This window comes from Pelecanus crispus, chromosome Z (assembly GCF_030463565.1).
Source record: "Pelecanus crispus isolate bPelCri1 chromosome Z, bPelCri1.pri, whole genome shotgun sequence".
Taxonomy (NCBI): domain Eukaryota; kingdom Metazoa; phylum Chordata; class Aves; order Pelecaniformes; family Pelecanidae; genus Pelecanus; species Pelecanus crispus.
Genome location: NC_134676.1, coordinates 20,047,282 through 20,068,495, shown reverse-complemented (window position 1 = coordinate 20,068,495; position 21,214 = coordinate 20,047,282). Strand labels below are relative to the sequence as shown.

General features: G+C 36.6%; 1 protein-coding gene across 1 annotated transcript in view; it reads right to left on the bottom strand.

Moving 5' to 3' along the window:
* Positions 1 to 8,603: 8,603 nt before the first annotated feature.
* The window catches only part of NDUFS4 (NADH:ubiquinone oxidoreductase subunit S4), a 55,922-nt gene continuing 43,311 nt past the window's right edge, over positions 8,604 to 21,214 (bottom strand). Inside the window, exons 3-5 of the mRNA XM_075726857.1 lie at positions 17,420 to 17,592; positions 13,080 to 13,153; positions 8,604 to 8,810 (exon numbers count right to left, since the gene is read on the bottom strand). Of these exons, the coding sequence (XP_075582972.1) occupies positions 8,707 to 8,810; positions 13,080 to 13,153; positions 17,420 to 17,592 (351 nt within the window). The 3' untranslated portion in view covers positions 8,604 to 8,706. The remainder of the gene's footprint in view (positions 8,811 to 13,079; positions 13,154 to 17,419; positions 17,593 to 21,214) is intronic.

Genomic DNA, 21,214 nt, shown 5'->3' with positions numbered 1-21,214 from the left:
AATGAAAGGCCCAACAGACACCAGTAAGAACTGGATTTTTGTCTCTGTGACACCATTTGTTTTCTGTTATGGATATTTGCGTCTTAGGTTAACATTCCTCTGAGATAAGACCTCATACCTGATAACATTCATCCCCAGGCCAGGCCATGGATCTATGTCCCTGGCACCATACATCTGTTGCTGGCTAGAATCCAAAATACTCCCAAGAACCACATCACTTTCTGTTTAAGTTGTTTTTTTTGTACAGAGACCTGGTCAGAAAAATTGTCCGTGAAGAGAAAAATTAATCGTGATCCTGGAAAGAGACCCTGAGCACATATGAAAGACCATATGGTAATGATCAAAGTTGAGGAAAAACAAAAAGCTGCCTTCCACCTGCAAAACAGAATTGTCTGAAGATAGTGAAATTGGAATGCTTTGAAGATAAGCCATCATATAATGTGGGAAAAGGAGGCAAGAAGCGAAACCTGGTATTGAGACAATTTCCTAAGATGCATTCTGTGATTGGTGAGTGGGGGAGCCAGGTGCTGATTATTTTCTACCCTGTTCTAACATGTAAAAGTCAGCAGAAGACGTGGTAATTGTATTTGTTACCTGCTTTTTCTCATAACCTGCCTTCCAGTGGATAGAAAGCAGGCAGGGAAGGAACTGAAAGTGATCTCAGCTTTTTCCTTCAAAATATTTCAGGTAGTAAGTCATCTGCCCTTCCTGAAATGGGATTCCTATATTGTCTTCCATGGTCTTCTCCTGGCTTTCCTCAGGAAGATAAAGGCTTAAGTTCAAACATGGGCTCTGCAATTTCTCTCTCCTGTGCTTCTTAATCAGTCTGAAATCCGAAGGTAGGCACTGATGGGAAGTGAGGATGCTATTTTTGAGGTCACATCAAGAGAAGTGAGTATACCTAACTCTCTCCACTCCTCTATTGCACTCACTGGTAGCATCTATGCCTCCTTCAGAAAGCATATGGAATCTTGAGACATAGGCAGGACTTCAATACTGAACCAAAATACTAGTCTGGAGGAAAAAAAAAAGTTAAAAAGGCATTTCTTAGCCACTCTTTGTAGCAGAGGTGGGTTTCAGCCATCATTTTTAAAGGAGGCAGAAAACAAAAAATTGAAGGAACTTGAGATAACGGCAAAATAAAAATATGTATGTAATTCAATCTTAAGCTGTGCAAAACAAGCAGATTCAGATTTAGAGATACAAATACAATTTCAACATCCCTCAGATGTTTTACTGATGGGAAATTCTCTCAGACATGAAGAGTGGTACTGATCATTGAACTTCAGCTGGAGATGGCAGTAGCTTAACTAGACTCTGTTTATTGTCATGTGTTTACAAGACTATAAAGGTGGTGATGGTGGATCTGTCTAGCCCAGGTCCTGTTTGTGATGGGGAGCAAATGTAGAGAGCAGTCTAGCTGTGCAGGGATGCCTGCCGAGTCGCGCACCTTTGAGTATTCACACAGCCTCCGGCCATTTGTGCTTTAGGGACTTCATTGCTGGAGGTGGCTTCTATGTGTTTAGTAACCCTTAATGGTATTTTTTTTTCCCCAGTAACTTGTTTAGTCTCTCTTTTGAGACATGAACATTTAGCATTCACATCACCCCCATGGCAACAGACAAAAATGTACTTCTAAAGCTCAGTGCATATCACCTCTTCAGATTTCTACTCTAGCTAAATGAATCAAAATCCACCAGCTATTAAAGTAGTCCAGTTTAAGTTCAGATATCCACATCCTGGACAGGTGGGTAGTTCTCACACCACCTCACTTTAAAGCAGATACTGTAAGATGTTGGCATTTGCAGTTTTACACCAAGTTACAGTGATGGGCTGCAGCAAAGATGTTTCCAATTTACTGTTATTTTTAAAAATTGGATTATATTCACAGTGGCAGGTTTTGCGTTTTTATAGCATAGTTATTTAAAGTAATTTTGTTTAAATCATTTTACTTACATAGTTATTGCACTTGCACAAGTGCAGTTCATGGAATGTAGTTACTGCACAATCTTGGTGCTGTGGTTCAGTACTCCCTGTTGAGGCAAATGTACCTTTTGCTCCCAAGTTCTTTTTTTATGTATAGCTGCAAACAGCAGTTGCAAACTAAGGGTTGTGAAAGTGGAAATTAAAGAAAACTTATTTAGTTGAAAGGGTAAAATAGGTAGTCATTTCTTTTACAGTGTCTCACTGAAGCTTCATTTGTTATAAATGAGATTTTATGTCTGTTCTAGTTATTGGGTATTTTATATATTTGAAGGCTATACTTCAGGATGTTGACTGGTAAAGGAACTTTGTGATCAGTACCCCAATAATAAAATGGAAATCTGTCTTGCCAGAGAGAGAGAAAAAATGCACCATCAGAAAGCTAAAACTTGAATGACCCATGCAACAGATTAATAAATAAGACAGTCTGCAATGTAAAGGGCACTGCAACTGCAGCATTTCCCCAGCCATCTGTATCACTCAAAAATACTTTCTCAAGCACTGTGCAGACATCCCAAGTGAAGCAACAGAATTGGTCAGGTCAGCGAAAGGGGAAGAAAGCAAAAATAAATTTTATTTCTGAGCAGCTTTGTAATTTTTACAAAACACCTACTTGGCAACAATATCAGATCATATGTAAACTAAAATAGTGAAAAATCCAAGAACTGATAAGAAAAGGTGCTGTAATAAGCAGAGAATTTATTAGGCACTGCTTGTAATAAGTGGTATGTCCTGGTTTTAAATTTACAGTATTTTTCAGTTTGATGATTTACTTCCTTTAGCTGGTTAAGGCAGAACACAGCAATGACAAGCTTGCATTCGATTAGAAAAATCATCTCAGTAGACTGACTACAACTTTGCATACGTATCTGTGTAACAGACAACCAAGGCATGCTAAAAGGCAGCTGCTTTACTTGATAGACATGCTGAGAATTTTCCCATCTTCTCTACCTAAGACAGAGAAATTAAAATATCTTCCAGTATTTATAGGCACAATACCAGAATAAACAGCTTTCTTCACTGCTTCTTAGTGATAACTTTTTAAGAATAATTGTACTTATTTACGAACTCAAAGCATTATTTTACCAGGATGTTTTAGGAGGGTAAACTGTACATATAATATGAAAATATTTAATCTTCACTTAAATATTTCTGCAATCTTAGACAATAATTTTGAATCTGTGGAACTTAGCCACACGTAGGTATCTGAGTATGATAACCTGTTTTAAAAAAATCTGATGATCACGGAAGATCATGATGGTCAGCAGTAAATCTCCATCAGCTTCGAAGTGGAAATTGTTTGTTACTCTAAAGAAATTTTTAATTAATCACAAAATCTTGACAAACACAATAGCCTGAAATATCTGAACACTATACTGGCAAATAGTACTAAGAACAGACATTCTGTGCCAGATCAGGATGTCCAGAACCCAGCTTTCGCAGAGGCTAATAGTGACTGCCAGAGAAAGAACATATAAAACAGGGCTACTCCAAAGATACCCCTTCCCAGCTCTCAGCAGCCTTTATTTAGCTCAGGGATTTTTCTAAACAGGATACTATTTTATGTTGAATGCAAACTTCTATTGCATGCATTTCTTGTGTTGAATTTGAGTTAGTGTAAAGTTAATTTTGGTAGTCAAAAAGTAACCAATGAATTGCAAAATCTGCTATATGAAAATGTACTCGTTTATTTTTAAGCTGCATCCTCATGAGTTTGTTGATCTGCCTCTATATGAAAAACAGTGAATAAATATACACTGTTCTCTGCACCACTTGTGATTTTAGAGGCCACTCTCTCCTGTAGACCGAAGAGCAAATTCCACCCTACAGATTTGCTCCTCAAACAAAAGGCACTTACGTCTTTAAGTATGCTGTTGCCTCTCTCTGTCTAACTTGGTAAGAGACCTTTCTGAAAGCCCTCTGTAAATCCAAATGGACTACTTGAACCACCTTGTCCCTGTATTCACGAACTCCTCTGAAGAACATGAAAGTGAATTACATCTAAAATAGCCAAATTGACACATAATTTTTATATCAAATCTGTTCACAATACTATTTATAGAGACTTTTTTTGGGGGGGGGAAACCCCAAAAAACAATAAGCCAAAAACCAAAACCTGTCACCTGTTATTCAGGTAGAGAAAGTTTTAAGCAAAATTTTTAAGCCACAGATAGTAGTTACACAGTTTCAAATTTGAATTCTTTCAGGACTCGAACTAGAGTACTGTCTGACCTTTGTATTTATAATCAGCTTGTCCAAAAAAGTTTTCACTCACATTTTCTGTGCAGGAAGGGTTCCAGACAGGGATCTTTGACCTTCCCTTATGATGAACGTGGATGTGAAGAATCAGTATTTTAAACGTAACCGAAATCCACATTTTAATACCATTTCAAAATAATCTGCCTTTTTTGTTCTATTAAGTTGCTGTAGGCATATTTATTTCAGCAGTCTTGTGATGTTGGTGATACACTCCAGCATTAATCAATTAAAAATAAATTCCTCTCAGAATGTAGGAATATGAACAAGGACTTATCAAAGCAAGCTGCCATATCAGACGTACCATAACTTACTATACAACTGTGTAAATTTTTTTTTTTTTTAAGATTATTTCAGGTTTCTTTATTTGCACTTTTTTCCTTTTTGGAGTAACAAAATATGGTGGCATGCCCAGTAACCAAACGTAAGGTCAGGTAACTGTATCTCTGGCAAAACCAAACTACACCAGCTCCTGGTGTGAAATTACAGGCAAAAGCTATAATTAGTCCAAATTAGCTTCTCCTTTTCTACCACATGACAAAACTTTGCAGATAAAGGTAATTAAATTTGCCATTTTATAGTATCACTTAATAGTCTGATTTGTTTTAAATTATTCATCAAACTGCACAGTTAAGGAATACACTGCTAGAAATCTGAAACTGTGCTTTCAGTTTCCTGATAGCCTTTAGCTTCCATTACAACATCATGATTTTGAGAGTTCCAGGGCCTATGTTATAATAAAAAAAAATTGTTCGTTGGAATTATGAATGCTGTCAACCATGAAAATAACTTGGTATTCTGCAAATGTCATTTTGTCATAACAGAACTATGCAAACTATATTGAAGTATTTGCAGGTATGCACCCACATTTTGTAGGGAGTCCTCTACTGCAAAGTAGATACTGTTATCTGTAGTCACCAATAGAATGGGAAGCATTTACGTCCAGCATTTCAATTTAGCTTAGGTAAAAGAAATGCCATAAAATATAAAGATTAGGACCATTCTGAGCATTCAGAAGACAGCTAAACACAGTTTGTTTGGGTTCTGTTTTTCTGTGGCTCATCACTGAATTGATGTAAACAGGCATACATTTAACAGAACAGAATTCATTGCAAGGAACTTGGAGAAAAAGTGGCAGAAAGGGGTAATGCAAATGGGGGATAAAATGAAAAAAAAGGGGGTTATTAGTAAAGTTAAAATTTCACCAAAACATTCCTGGTTTTGAACAGAAATTATAGCACTGGAGTAGCCAACCTTTCAAAATCCATGTATGAAAATCTTCCTGTGGTCACGAGACTTTTAAAAAAAAAAAAGGTATCTGCCACATACCTTGTAGAGTGTAGAGCTGATGGGAGTAAAAGTAGTAGCAAATGGGAGGAAAAAGATTATGATGTTGCTTCTTTCTTGAAAGAAGGAACTTTAACCCAGACTTGACAAGAATAATCCAAATCTCATTGTGACACGTAGCTAGCTGAGACAGCAATAACAGACAATAAGTCTTTTTCAAAAAACTGGTGGTACTATGGACTAATTTGCTAGAACTGGCAAAAGACTTTGTCCAGTAGTGGAATTCCGCCTCCAGAATTTCACACAATGTATCTACACAAGTCCAAGTGTCAACTACTTCAGACCAGCCCGTTAACTTTTTGCATAAGACCTTCCACAATAATGGAAGCTACAAAACTGTAAAGAAAACCTCTCAAATCTACACAGCTCAATGAAAGAATATAAATGTAACACCTACGTAAGGCTCCTCTGCAATGCTGGCATGCAATTGGCTTTTACTTCTTGAACAGTCTTTTGGTTGTTATTGCCACATAAGGTGGTAAGATATCTCAGATGCATGCAGATCCCACTGGGTAAAGAACACGTTCTGTTTGTTTGGGAGCTTTAAACTTTTTCTTTCACCATTAATGACTTTGATACTTCAGAGTTTTGAAATATTACTGCCAAGAAACACTTTTGACTGGTTGGATACAGCACAGCTACATCTACAAGATGAATCTGTAATCTCATTCAGCATTTGTATTAGCCTTGAGTCCTCAAAATCTCTTTAGATTTCCATCTTCAGATCAATGCTTGAGGATACTAAAAAAGCTAATTATGGTAGCTTACCTGTTGTGCCTTTTGTTTTGACGTATTCTAGATTTGGGAGCAATTTTACCTGTCATAACACACTGCAGAATAGGTAGAAGCTGGAGTTCACCAATGAAATATTCACTTCTTAAGGTACCTAACTAAAGACAGTCAGATCATCTTGTACAATTTCAGTTCCAGCCCCGCGCTGTAGTATTCTGATAAATTAATGAAAGGGCAATGAAGTTTAGTAGATTTTTTTATCTCCAATATATTCCTGTTTGCACTGGTCCTCTGCAAGCTTTTGCACTCGATTTCACTTCTAGGGTCTGGAGACTATAGCGACAATAATCAACTCTTCCTTTGGCAGCATGCTCATTCTTAAGAAGCCATCCAACAGGAAGGGGGGGGGGGGGGGGGGGCGAAATCTAAGTCCTAGGAAAGTGATCGAAGGAAAAGAAGATCTGGGCTCAAACATGACTTAAAGACTTCAAGGTGGGGTGCACAGTACAGAATCATGATGAACATATGCATTTAAAAAAAAAAGAAAAAAAGCTTTCTTCCTCAGGAAAGGAAGGGAACTTAACAAATTCTCCTTTGAGTATTTTCACCTTAACAGGAGAAACAAAAGAAACTGTGCTCTATTTGAAACTGATTCTAGTTATCAGAAATGTACACTAACATACAGCAATTTCACACACTAGGTGTCCAAAGATAATGTTAAGTATCTAACATTTATCAGTTATTTCCCTGGAGTATGTAATTTCAAAAGCCAAGATGTGCATCTGCTGCATTAGATATCCAAGCACTATTCAAGTTTAATGTTGACAATCTTACAAAGCTTGAAGACCATTAAATTAAGATCTTGCTTCTCTTCAGTTGTAAAAGACAGAAAAAAAAAAAACCACAACAGTGAATGCCTTTTCTTATTACTGTCTCCTTAGTAAGATCAGCATATTAAGCTTAGCCAGCATACAAAGAGATGCAGTAGATTCTGGACTGTTAAGATTCCAGTTTGGTGCACTTTGGCATTCCTGGAGGACTTCAGGCTCCACTGCACAATGCAGCATTCAAAATTCAATAGGAAGATGAATCGGAATAACAGTTCTTGTCTGTGATAGGAAAATAGCTGCATAAGTGAACTGGTTGATTACACTGAAACTGGGTCAAAACCAATGCTTTAAAGACGTTAGCCAGCATACAGGGCAGCTGGTTAAAACTGAAACAAGAATATAATTAAACCTGAGCAACACGAGGTAGTTTTATGCCTTCTTTTAGCTAGAATTCAGTGCACTTACACCACTCTTTAGATCTGTGTGGAGAGAGCTGTCTCAGCTGTTTCTTTTGTGACAGTTAGGATCAAACTCTGAGTTGCATATGAAAAAGGTGTAACCTCCCCTAATTTATAATACATTTTGCTGATCATGTGTTGATACCTCAAATTGTTAAGTAAAAGTTGAAGGAGAAATGAATAAATCAAAAGCCATAGATATGTAACCAAGGATTCCAAACATAATATTGTGCATTATTCAAATTAATGACTGAATGTCTTGTAAGACAAACTGAGCTTAGGCTATATATTCAATGTTAAGGCTGAGATGCTATCACATCTCATTAGGCAACAGGAAACCTCAATGCAGATAAACATGTAACTAGCAATAAAAAAAAATAGAACTATAATTACATAATTAGTATATGCTGATGCTGTGTGAGGCGCCCGACACTCTTCTGACTTAATTTGTGAATGTTTAACTGGCTTAGTTTCAATTCTGAATAGCATCACAGAGAAACAATTGCAATCTCAATCTTTTGGACTAAACCTTCCCCATATCCAACACAAAAACCAGTGCTTTCTATTCCAGTCATGAATGCTTCTGGAATAATGACAATATTAATTTGGGCAGAAAGGAGCTTTTATAATATACATTTACACAGAATAGTCTGAGTTATTCTCAAACATTAAGTTTTATATATCGTACTTTGTTCTTCAATTGACAAAATTCTCTTCTATAGGAAGAGAAAGAAAAAAACCCAGCTTCTATTGAGAGAATTCATATATGCAAGGCTGGTAAGTTTAAACAAGATAGTGAATATAAAATTCCCATCAAAGACGAACCATAATCTTTAAAGTTGCAGCTGATTTCTAACATTCCTTTTGATAGATTCCTAGTACAGCAATTTTTTAGAAGTACGAATACTCCAAATCTCCTCTATTTATAGGGAAGTTAGTAAGAGGTTCAACTGGAGACATCAAAAACATTTTAAATAGACATCACAAGATGCGTCTGTAGTTTAAAGGTCAAATTTATTATGAGATTAAGAGATGTATTATACATGGACTATAAATATAGCACAGCTGACTTTATTCACAGTCAGACAGTCAATGCCAACCTATTTTGTAGACACCCTTGTTCTTTTGTTCCAAGAAAAGTTTGCACCATAAGACTTGGATTTAGGTTTTGGAGTCTTCTTCTCTTCAACGTCATAGCTCCAGCCTGGAGGTTACAGGGGAAATGGTGGGGGAAGACAAGAAACAAAGAGAATTCTAAATATTCTCAGTTTACAATACAGAGCAAATGCAACTTAAACCTTTTAACTTTACTATCTTTTTCTCCACATAGGCATCCACTAGTTTATTCCTTTGTAGCTGGCAGCACAGAGTACTGAAATGCCACAGATGTGACATATGCCTGTTCTCTCAGTCGGTAAGACTTCACCATACTACGTACATCCATTTTCTTTACTCCTGCAAAAAACTTGGACAGTCATCAGTGAAAAGCTCAACAGGGAACACTGACTGTCCTTCCAATTCATGGCTCCACAACTCCATAGCATCACAGAAGCACTAAGGCTCTGTGTACACTGGGACAGGAATGAAAATAAAGATAAGGGAGCATGGAAAAAAATAGCATACAGAAGATCAATCCCCAAGGTTGGGAAAGAATGGAGACCTTGGAAAGCTAGAGAAAAAAGAAGGGTGGGAGGACCAAAGAAAGGAAGAGCAAAGAAAAAACTTCAGCATTAGAAAGGAGTTCAGTACTTAACATTTTCGTAAGAACATAAAAAATCAGGAGTGAAAGAAAAGGGAATGAAGTGATAAAAGACAAGTAAATTATGTGATAGTTAAGCAAGAGAAATGCTAAAAAATGTCAGAAAAGAGGAGGTGGAGACATTAGTGTTTATGTAAATCAAAATGCAAATTGGTTCCAGCCTCCAGGTGCCTGGAAAGTTGCCAGGGCAGCACTCAGTATTACAAAGTTTGGTCTCTTTAGCTGCAACATTTCACTCAAAGTTGAGATACTTGAGGTGAAGCTAGAAGTGGTTAAGTATGCAGTTTTAACAGATACTAATAAGATGATACTTTTCTTCCTTAGTTTTAAAACAAGAATTTGGTAAGTCCTAAAAGGTTTAACATATATCTGAATTTTTACACTTAAGAAGTTCACAGAAAACACTCAAGATACATCTACACATCAAAACATGTTTCGTAAGATAAACAACCTGTCACGTCACTGTGCCTCAATTTTGTGTATTCACAAATGTCACACAAACATTTTCTTCGTGTTTATTAGGCTGAACCAATGCTAATTTCCAAGTTAACTATTCTCCATAAGAAATACTGGAATAGAGGTTTTAGAAACGTATTCTTTCCACCTGTGAGGGTACTGGCTTTTGCCTTCAGTTCTGAATAAATATACAAGCTTGAGTAAACAGCCAGAACTAGATCCAGAGACAGACTTTGGTATTGCAACATTCAGCATTATAACACCTAACTCTGAGGCACTTGGCGGCTGGAATGGAATCTACAGCTCCAAGTTATTGCTTCATCTTTTTATACACTAGATAGAGAGGAGACGAGTGCCTCCAAAAAAGTCACCACTGCCAGCACAATGACTTGGGCTGCCATAGGTATCCAAAATCCACAACGTTAGTTACGTTAACTTTATATTGCAAGAGGCCACCATAAGTGATAAGGTTTCACACTCTGGAACAGTCTCCTTGAGTCAGGCACCTTCAGTTGTTCATGACAGAGAGCAGAAGCCACTTTTATAAGAAAAACACAGTGGTGGGGGAAGTTATTCTTGCCCAGAACCCTGCCATACAAGCCAAGTGGATAAAAAGCAGATTTCATCATCTCTGGAGAACACCCTCATCACCTCACTAAACGTTATAGCGGAGTAGAAAAAGTCTCCGTCCTTGTTATTAAAGCTGTACATTTTTAAACAACTGCCTCAGTGATGTCGGACAGCACAAAGTAGAATTTAGGTCAACAGGCTAAACTTTTAATTTCATCCAGTTACAAGTATTTTCTCCTTGCCTCGACTTCAGACCATCCTCAGCTGTCGTATTCTGGACAGAGATCTCTCCCATTACCATATTCAGTGCTGTTATTCCTACATTAGAAAACACATCAGAAAGGTAACTTGCCTCAGGTTCCTGAACTTCTTAGGTAAGAAAGAACTTTTAGCTTTCCCAATCGTATCAAAATACTTGCAATATCTAGGATTGGCAGAAATTAAACTTGAGGTTCTTAGAGAATTTTGTAATGGAAAACTTGGGTGGTTCATACAGGAAGGACAGAAAGGTAAATATTTGAGTTCCTAGACTTAGACATGTTTCAGTAACACCTCAGTTTGGAAGCTGGGTTCCACTGTAAATGCGTGCCTAAGTTTCTCATTTCTTTCTAAAAGCAGAATGAAATATTGCAAAATTTTTATTGCCAGCTACATCTGATACTGAAGCTATTACTACAGAAGATGTTATGCACATATCATACACATAAAACTAAGCCACCTTAAATAAAAATGGAATAATAATTTAGGCAAGCCAGTATCCACAAAAAGTTTGGTACATCTCAATTATGGTAAAATCAAGGGTGCAAGCTAAGCGAATATTGAACTAACAATATTAATACTAAGTCACAGCCTTAGTTTAGTTGGTAGAATGGCTTTGTAGTTTTCCTGCACAATGGAGATTCATTACTAATTCAGTGAAGGCATAAACTTCCTACACTGAACAAATAAAGTATTTTACTTGAATCTGCATTTCGAAAGGACAAGATATAACACTTCCAAAGAGATGAGATAAGGAGCTCATTAATATAGTGCTATACAGGCCAGGATTCAGTTTTTTTCTCTTATAGGCTGAACTTCCCAAGAAACAGAAGTAGCATGAACAATAGAGAAGCATAAGTAAAGCCACACCAGATTCTCCCAAATTTCATATTTATTCATAAAATGTTACAAAATACTATTAAAATTGCACAGTAATTGGTATATACAATGCAAATGATGATCCTATTAATTTCTTAGTGAATACCATTTATTTTCCAATAAAATTAAGACTATTAAGTTAAAAAAATCCATTCTGAGAGGAACAGAGGAATGAAATACTAGCCTTTACCATTAAAAAGTGCAAATAAATTGCATATTAAATGGTTTAGCTTCTTAATTGTATAAGTTGATGGGCTTACCCTGTTTTTTGGGTGTACAACATAAGCCATCTAACAACTTTGCACAATGTGGTCTGACCAAGAAACTTTACTATCTATTTATCCCAGACTAAATATAGTTGAAAGCTGTAGACCACTTCTGAAGAAGTGTACACTCCATGTGCATTATTCCTGGCTTTAACTCAGTGTAATTAATCTTCATCATATCCATGAGCACAAAGCATCAAGCCTAGCTCTCTAAAGAAAATAAAATTGATTTTAAAAAAAAAAAATATGCAGTGAAAAATTCATACCTACACATAAAAGGACTGCTAAATAGTCAAAAGGCTCAGATTATCAATACCGCTTGCGGTACTATAATTCTGTGAGAAAATACAAATCTAAATAACCAAGTAAGTACAGTCCTTCTGAAACATCGTTAGCATTAAAAATATTAAGTAATGATACTGGCTTTTCTACTGTCTTTTTCTCAAATATGAACAATCACCAAGTTTAAGTGTTTAGACTTTAGTATTGTTCTTGGGAAGAGTTAGGTATAACTTCCTCAATCTAGAGCTTCGTCACGAGGGAACAGCAGAGGTGGGGTGCTGATCTCCTCTCTCTGGTGACCAGCAGTGGGACATGAGGGGATGGAATGAAGCCGCATCAGGGGAAGTTCAGGTTGGACATTAGGAAAAGGTTCTTCACTGACAGGGTGGTCAGTCACTGGGACAGACTCCAAAGGGAAGTGGTCATGGCAGCAAGCCTGTCAGAGTTCAAGGAGAGTCTGGACAACACTCTTAGTCACATGGTTTAGTTTCAGGTGGTCCTGCAAGAAGCAGGGAGTTGGACTGGATGATCCTTAAGGGTCCCTTCCAACTTGAGATATTCTGTGATTCTATGATAAATCCATCCTGCAACATGGCCAAAATCGAAGTCCAACATGCTTACCTGGTAGTCACTTAATTTTAGTTTTTCTGATTAGCAAACATTCACAAGGGTTCTGACAGTCTTTCCTTAAATAGAATTCAGATGCTCATGTCAAGTCTTCAGGCAAAAATCCCACTGCCATATAGCTGGGATACTTGCCAAAGCATTGATTAGAGGCTGGAACACTTTTCCAGAAAGCTGAAGACCTAAATTCAATTCCTTCAGCACCCTCAGAAATACTCCGCCTGTTTTCCTCCTCCTCAAGTAGAGCACTAATGGTCTACCAATTTTGTGGAACAGAGGGAAGGTTCTTTATCCTGTACTTTTTCTGTTGTTAACACTTTGATATGAAGATTGCCTACAGAAAGCTGAATCCCTCACACCCAATACGTAAAATACGTACCATTTTTTTCAGCAAAGGCAATGGCATCTTCTTTAGTAGAGAAAGTAAGAACCATGTTGGACAAAGGATCAGCTCTGAAAGAAATCAGATGACAAATTTTAAGGACATTTGAAATACGGAATCATTATCTGTATCTCAAATGCTAGTCAAATGCTGTATTACACAACTTTTTGTAGTACATCACCTCACAAGCCATTGAAAATCCCTTTATTTTTAATTATTTCCAAGATTAACACTTACTTTCTGCATAGTATTGTTTCACTCTTTCAGTCTGTTAAGCTTCCCTCCCAACTCCTTGCAGAAATTAATGTTTTAAGTTTTTTATTAGACAAATGTGTCTAGCCACCTGCTGAGGTTACAATAAGTGCTCTGCAATAATCGTTTTAATTTTTAAAGCTGTATAGTCCCTCTCTTTTTGGAATATCAAGAGGCTTAAGGTAATTTTGAACATTTCAAGGAGACAAGAAGTCTGTAGAGCAGATAGGGGAAGAATAATCTTATACAGAAAAGAGCAGAGTATCAAAGTGAGCAGAGCAGGAATTAACGAGAGACTGAAAAGTATGTGAAAAAACTCAAGAGTTCAGCTTTGGCTGAGGTCACATAACCTCCACAAATTATTCCAGTACAGCAAGCAGATTGCAGGCCACCACTGAAAACAAATCTCAGAAACGCAAACTGCTAGCTAACTAAATACACAGTGGTTAGTTTCAGATGATCAGCTATTCTTCAACTGCATTTCTGAAAGGAATCAAACAGCAAAAAGCTTTTTGAAACAAATTAAAATTTCAGTTAAAAAACCAATCAGCCTTATCTGTTGCTTTGAAAACTCAATTTAAGAACAATGACAAAATACGAAAAAAAATTAGGGTTCTAAAAATTAATCTACAAAACTTTTAGAGAAATTAGATACCGGCTGTAGCAGCTCAATGATTAGATAATACTTCCCTGAGACAACACTGCACAGGAGCCTGGGAGACAACTGGGAAGACAAGACCAAATTGCAACAAACTATTGAAGGAGCTGCCTCTCAACTGTTCTCTCTTTTGAAGGGTAAATGAAGAGAAAAAGCAACCAAAGATACATTGAACTCTCTACAATAAAGGACAAAGCCTGTGACTGGCAGAGGGGGAAGGGAAGAGGGGGAATCTAGCTTCCAGCAAAGACAACAATATAATTTTATCTGATGTAGACATGGAAAAATGGAGTTCACTATATATCCAATATATTCCCCAATAAAAAAAACCAAAAAAACCCCAAACAAACAAAACAACAAACCACCACAGTATAAAGGCAGAAATTACACTTTCACAAGCCAGTAAGATGGGCTCCCTTAAAGATATTTAAAGATTTCTCTTAAAAACACAGTAAGGAGAATTAGGAACTAAGAATTAATCCATGATGTGATCAGTGGAATATCAAGTGACCCAAAAAGACCACAATATTGTGACAACTTCTGCTTATCATTCTTCTCTTCCATGACTGGGGTTGGAAAACTCTTCTGAACACTGTTAAGTGGGAACAAAGAAGTTTAAGCGTAGTGAGGGACCAGTGCCTGCTCAGTACTGCAAGTTTGGCAAAAACTTTCCAGGACAGAGACAGTTTGGAAATGATGACTGTGCAGAAATGATTTGTTCTGCTTTCATGTGGGATCATCTTTCATCCAATCTAAATACAGCTTTTTGATTTCTTTCCATAAATGAGCTAAGCATGTGTTTAAGTTTGTTATTATCTGTGAGCAAACTGGAGCTCAGGATGGCCAGCATGATATCCTGATAGTGTCAGGAAGAGCAATGCTGCAGGATTTCCTATGCCTGCCCTAAACTGTCTTACCAGTCACTACAAACTGGGATTCCACATTTTGTTCTCTTATGAGATCTTGTACAATGGAAACCATGCATTTCCCATGTTTATTTGTTTACAGCTTTATATTAAAAGATGTACTCAAGAACTATCCACAGGCATTCCTGTAATGAAACCTAACAGTTAAAAAAAAGAATGCCATGGGTCCATTTTATTCAGATCTGCAACTGGATAATTATCACTGAAAGAAAGAAACAACAAACACAACCAAAAAAGCAAACGAGACTGTAAAATGACAGAAATATAGCAAAGACCTACAGGTAAATAAGTATATTGAGTTCAGAGGAAAAGGGCTCTAATCCCTAGACCCTAAAGGCTCTAATCCACTAATCCCATTACATTATTCACAAGTAAATGGGAAAACTTCTAAGAACTGTTCTCTGCAGAAATTAAATCTGAAGAGAAGAAACTTTTCTTAGGTATTTCTGGGTGTTGAATGATAATTTGAAATTACCAGAATGTCCACTTATAGTTTTTGTGAGAATGCCTTAAAAAATTAAGAGACACAAACCTTAACCTAGCAGTGACAATTCTCAACACAGCGCTTGCTTTTGGCCTACCTGCAGCTTGCTTACACAGGAAATATTCCTTTCCCTACCCCAAAATAAAAACACACACAGAGATGCATTCATTCAAAACATCCATTCCTTTTTAAATTCCCACAGTAAGCTCACTGCAGCACAATTTAACATACAGGTAAACCCTTAATACCATGGGTCATTTTTCTAGGTGGTTTATTTAGCACAAATGGTTTGTAACTGTTAGAAAGGTTAAAAGCCATTGTTGTGGCTGAGACCATGCAAAATGGCACCCAGAAAATAATCTGTCTGGGGAGGTTACCGTCAGCTGAAAAGCAAATGGGGATTAGGAGAAAAGTTGAATTCAACCTGAACTAAAGCAGGTGTTACTGGCACCTGCTACAGTGTGATATTATAATCTGTGCAGTGGTATAAACAGACCATGCTTTAGTGGCTAGACACTTGGGGGGCACACAAGACAAGAGGGAAAGGTGTATTGTTGGTCAACAGTCTATCACTTAATTTTAATTCAGGCCCTGTGAAACAACCTGGTCGTTAAAAGCAGCAGCTACTTGTAGTAGTCGAGTCATCCAAAGCATACATGTATTAAATCACTGAAATCTTATCCTCTGAAACACCAATTTAAATATGTTTAAGATGAAATGGTGAAAAACCCCAGGATGTGCTTAAGGTGAGGTAATTGTTATATACAGGCTTAAAGTTTTAAAACAGGTATTTTAACAGACTACTTTAACGCATTTAATGTGTAATTCATATTCAGCATTTTTTCTCATGTAATGATAGTTGAGCTTGGCCTCCCTAATGCTTTGCAATACCAATACAACCAAGATGTTACAGGCTGTAGGCCTCCTCAATTTTTTATGGGAAACCAACATAACAGGAAGACTTGATTTCAGTGTGAATTTGAACTAATATTTCTAGATAGATTTAAAGTAAATAAAACCGGGGCGGGGGGGCGGGGGGGAATCATTCTGTGACTGGATTTAGAATGTTAATAAATCTCAAAAAATGCGTCCTCAAATTATTTCATGTTTAAGGTTTTAAGGGTTTTTTTTTCCCCAGAGAATTTTGTGTTCTTTGATCATAAGTGCTAGTACGAGTGCAGCCAGACATTTTCAATACACTTTGTATCATTTTTGAAGTTTGAAAAATGATCTGCAGTGGTTGATTGTTGTTTATGTAGAATAATTAACTTTTCTGAATATGCCTCAAACAAGACAGCTTCAAATCATAATTACAATATTGTCAGGAGAATTGCTGGCATAGTCCTCATAGGCTACAGGAATTCTAATTCTGTAAAATGTAGGTAGGGAAAAAATAATTAAAAATTAGCTGCATCCAAGTTATACTGACATCTCCAAATTATAGCATATTTAGCTAAGATTAGTACTTTTCTGGATTTTGGCATATTTAAGAGTTTTTACTACTAATATAGCAACATTGAAACAAACACTGTAATATTTTAAATAGGTTTGCTTTTTGCCTTTAAATTAGTTACGGCTCCTCATTTCAGATCTTCAGGACATTTATAAAACTTTGTAAAAAAAACAAAAAAAAAGCAGAAATTAAGTATTATTATTTTATGTTTAATCAAATTTAAAGGATGCAACTGAGAGCTGAAAAGGATCTACTGCTTCAGGTAACTAATAACTTTCTTTCCCTTATGCTGCCATACAGTAACATCACCACAAACGCAGTTGTTGAAATTTCTGGTTGTTAACACTTTTTTCAAACTGTTCCAGATGATGCTGTGAGCTAAAATCTGCTTTTAAACATAACAGATCATTAATCATATGACTAACAAACCCAACCAGTTACTGTAAGTACTGTTAAAACACAAGTAGATTTACAGGTAGAAAGGACATTTCAAACTTAAAATTTACGTGACTAGAAAGAGCCAAATATAGAAGAAAAGTATTTCCACATTCAGTAACTACTCACGTAGATGCCCAGCCCATTAAAGGGTTCTCCCAGCGCTCCCTGTTATCAAATTCCATCTTCCATTTCTTTGTATTGTTGACTCCTGCCTGCATTGCATTACGTGCTGGAACAAAAATGTGAACTTTTCTGGTTTTGATGTGCTCATCTGGAACACCAGTTAAAGCAGTGATATCCTATGAAAAACACAATGGAACTTGTTAAAAAAGGGTTCATGTAAAAGACTTGCAAAATAATGCTGCGTATGTGTTTTACATAAATTTCATGCTTTATTTTTATTAAGTTACAAAAAAAGAAAAAAAACTATAGAAAGTACGTTATGAGTCCAGTGGTATAGAAGTGAAGCTAATACATGTTGGGGCTGCTATCATCCTGCTTCCCCTGGCTGAATTAGATTTTGCATGGACCAGTTACCTGAACCTGCTCATCTCCCAGCTACACAACTGCTAGTACCAGAGGAAGGACAGGACATTCCCCCGCATCCTCTGACCACAGCTGCAAAGTCAGGACTGCTCCAACTTGCACCAGCTAAAGCAAACGCGGAAATGTACAAACTCTTCTTTCTCCCTTAAAATATTAGAGCACAGACTGAAACATCGACTAATCCTGAAATTTTACATTACCATTAGGAGCCTAAACTTCATATGAACAGGACTGTTCACCAAAATCCTAGCCAGCCAACTATGTGCTGCAGTGCAAATGCTTTCACTTGGGCTCAAGTCTGCATATAATTAAGAGGCACCAAGATCCATGCTGACTCAAGAAGCTATGCTTAGCATAAAGGAAGAGGCAAGAGGTTATCTTTTGCACAATAATCTATTGCTTATTTGAGACTGCAGAGGTACTAGTATTCAGCTCTCTTATTTCTCTAACCATTAGTTATTATATAAAATTGCCCCCCTTGTCATGTTTCAAGCTACAAATATCAGCTTTTGAGAGTCAATTCTTCTGTTGATGTTCAAGATCAAGAGGGAAACATTTGATACTGGTAACATTCTTCTGTATTTTTGTGAAGGACAAAAGGATTCAGGGGATTCCAACCTTCAAAGAAAAAAAAAAGGCTTGTAACATTGTATATAGTCAGTAGTAGGGTGCCCTCCTCTACTAAGGCTTGGCTTGTGAGCCCTTAACAAATAAACCTAACAAAGATAAAAATTAAAGGATCACAAAACCACCCTAAAAATATTAACTGACTTTAACAAAGAACAAAATAGGGAAAAACCTCACAAGAACTGCTGTGAAAAATTACCCTCAGCAGCATCTGATATAATTAAAGTGAACTTTCTCGCTAAAAACTAAACAGTAATTACACAAAATTAACCTGTCAGTTCACCCTAGTAGAGTAAAGAGTGAAATCAAATATCAAATCCATCTCTAAGGATGCTAAACTACTCCTGTTCCTTACATATTTAAAAGGCCAGTAGGAGCTCCTTGGTCGCCCTCCCCTCCCCTTCTCTCTCCAGGATCAAATAGTAAACTGGTAAAAGTCCAAAAAAGTGCAGCAAAATTTTGGGCATATTGAACTCATCTCGTCAGTACTGCCATGACTTGAATTAAAATGCAAACAACTTTAAATAAAACACTGTGGGCCTTACATGTTTGTAGCTACTAACTTTATGGGATTTTGTTTTGTGGCAAACTTAAAAGCTCTTGGTGCTGTCACCAGATCATCCTTTGAAATGAGGCAAGTCTCATTTTTTGTTTCACTTCAGAAACAAATTTTGGGAAGTCAGTCCCTCAAAACTACACAAGGGAGCAAGTGTAAAGCATTTGACTTGTATTTGCAATTATAACAGCAGGGGAAACAAACAAGCATGCACACTAATTTTCCAACTTCTGACATTTCTACCCAGACTACCAAAAGAAACTGTCAAAATATCTTAACAATTCCATTATGAATACTTTCATTAGGACCAAGTAATGTTTATTTTTAATATCAGTCTAGCAGTGATATGAAAAAGAAACACTACCAGTCACCGGAATGTTGCAACACGCATGTAAAACACCTCCTGACAGACTGGCATTTCTGACTGCTGAAGCTTAAACCACAGTTTTAGAAGGAAATAGCTCAAAGTTTTCTTATTTGAATTGGCAAAGTGCTTTGTTTAACAAAAAAGGTTTTTCACCTGCAGTAAAGTTTGGTGGGGTTTCAATGTTTCAGCTTGTCTGTTTATAAGAATAGGCTACTCTATTAGTCTTTATTTCTGTATTTAACAAACATGCCTACTGCGGAAATATAAGAATATTCACAAAAAAATTCTTTTTCCCCTCTGAAATAATCTGCTACATCCAAAAATTCTGGGTTATCATCAAATACCTCCGAATATGCAAGCTCAAAATTATGAATTTTAACTATTACTCTTATTCTCAGCAACTCGTATGTCCATTATGAACTTTATGCTTCAGATTCAGTTTTTTGAACTGTTCCAGAATTATCTGGAATTATTAAAACAAGATACTATGTTTAAATAATATTATGCACATATACAATTTCTTCTTTTGAAGCCTCCACACCAGAGAATCATAAAAATACTACATATTAGTGCCCACAGAATACAATCTAAAAAGAGCATTAAAAAACAGCAAATGCTATATTTATGAGGTAACCATAGCAAAGAAATGCCTAGACTTGTTCATCTGGATGAAAATAAAACCAAAACCCCAGACAAACCGTAAGTCCCTTCAAGCCATGTTTTTTTTGGCACTCAGTTGGCTCCAAATCAAAGTTATTTCACTAATAATATAGGATTCATCCCATAAAAATCTTTTCAAGGTGAAAACTAAAACCTGCCTACTTTCCAAAACTCAAATATCTGCATGGTGTTGCTAGCTCTTCATACTTTGATTCATTATAGCTAGAGTTTCCATGCCTTCTGGGAATCTAGCAATTGTTTATTGATATCTTCCCTATTTTAAAGCTGGCAATTGAACAGACAGTTGTTAGGACAATGAGTTTCTGGTTTCTGAAGCCCAAGTTGTCCTGACATAAAATCACTGTTTTTGCTTGCTGTAGACATGTAAGGTACTGTAGCATAGCTGAGCTGTTGCCAAAGATATGGAATAAAAAGGCTTGGCATCTATCACATACTTGACACCTAAAGAGCACAGAAGCTCTAAAATTCCTATTCCCTGTAGGCGCACTCTTAGTCTAGACAAACTGATTTCTCACACTTTTAAAATGCATTACAACACTCTATTGTGATCATTTCATCCACACAGCTCCAGCTAGTGACAGAAGAACCTGTCCTTTAAGCGACATTTCAATGGGCTAAAGCTCCCGCTCCAAGATGCCATTAAAACAATGTAATACTTGAAAAGAACTATGCTGCACTGGGTTGAACTTTTTACTGTGTCTTCAGTGCTTTGTTCTGAGTTCAAGTTCTCATTGAAACTACCTGTGAACCAACTTTCCAAAACAAAGATGTTTTTGACAGCTGGTTTCACATTACTATCTTTTTTTTTTTTTTTAGTGTTCCTTACTGAATTTTGCCATATTAGCATATTAAAATATTAGTGAGGTGTTCGGCATTCAAAATTCTAAATAACAATGTGACAATATAAAAGACTTGAGATTTGAACTGTATAGGTTTACTTTACTAAAAATTAACAATCCTGCTTCACATTTTTAACACAGGCTATCATCTAAAAGGTGCATTCTGACATTCTGTTTTTCTTAATATATATATAGAGGGGTTTTTTTAATAGCAACCTCTGAATTTTTTTGTAATTCAAAAAAATTAAAATACTCATTTTGAGGCATTTTGGCTCTTCTTGGAATATGCTAAGAGGGACAAAACA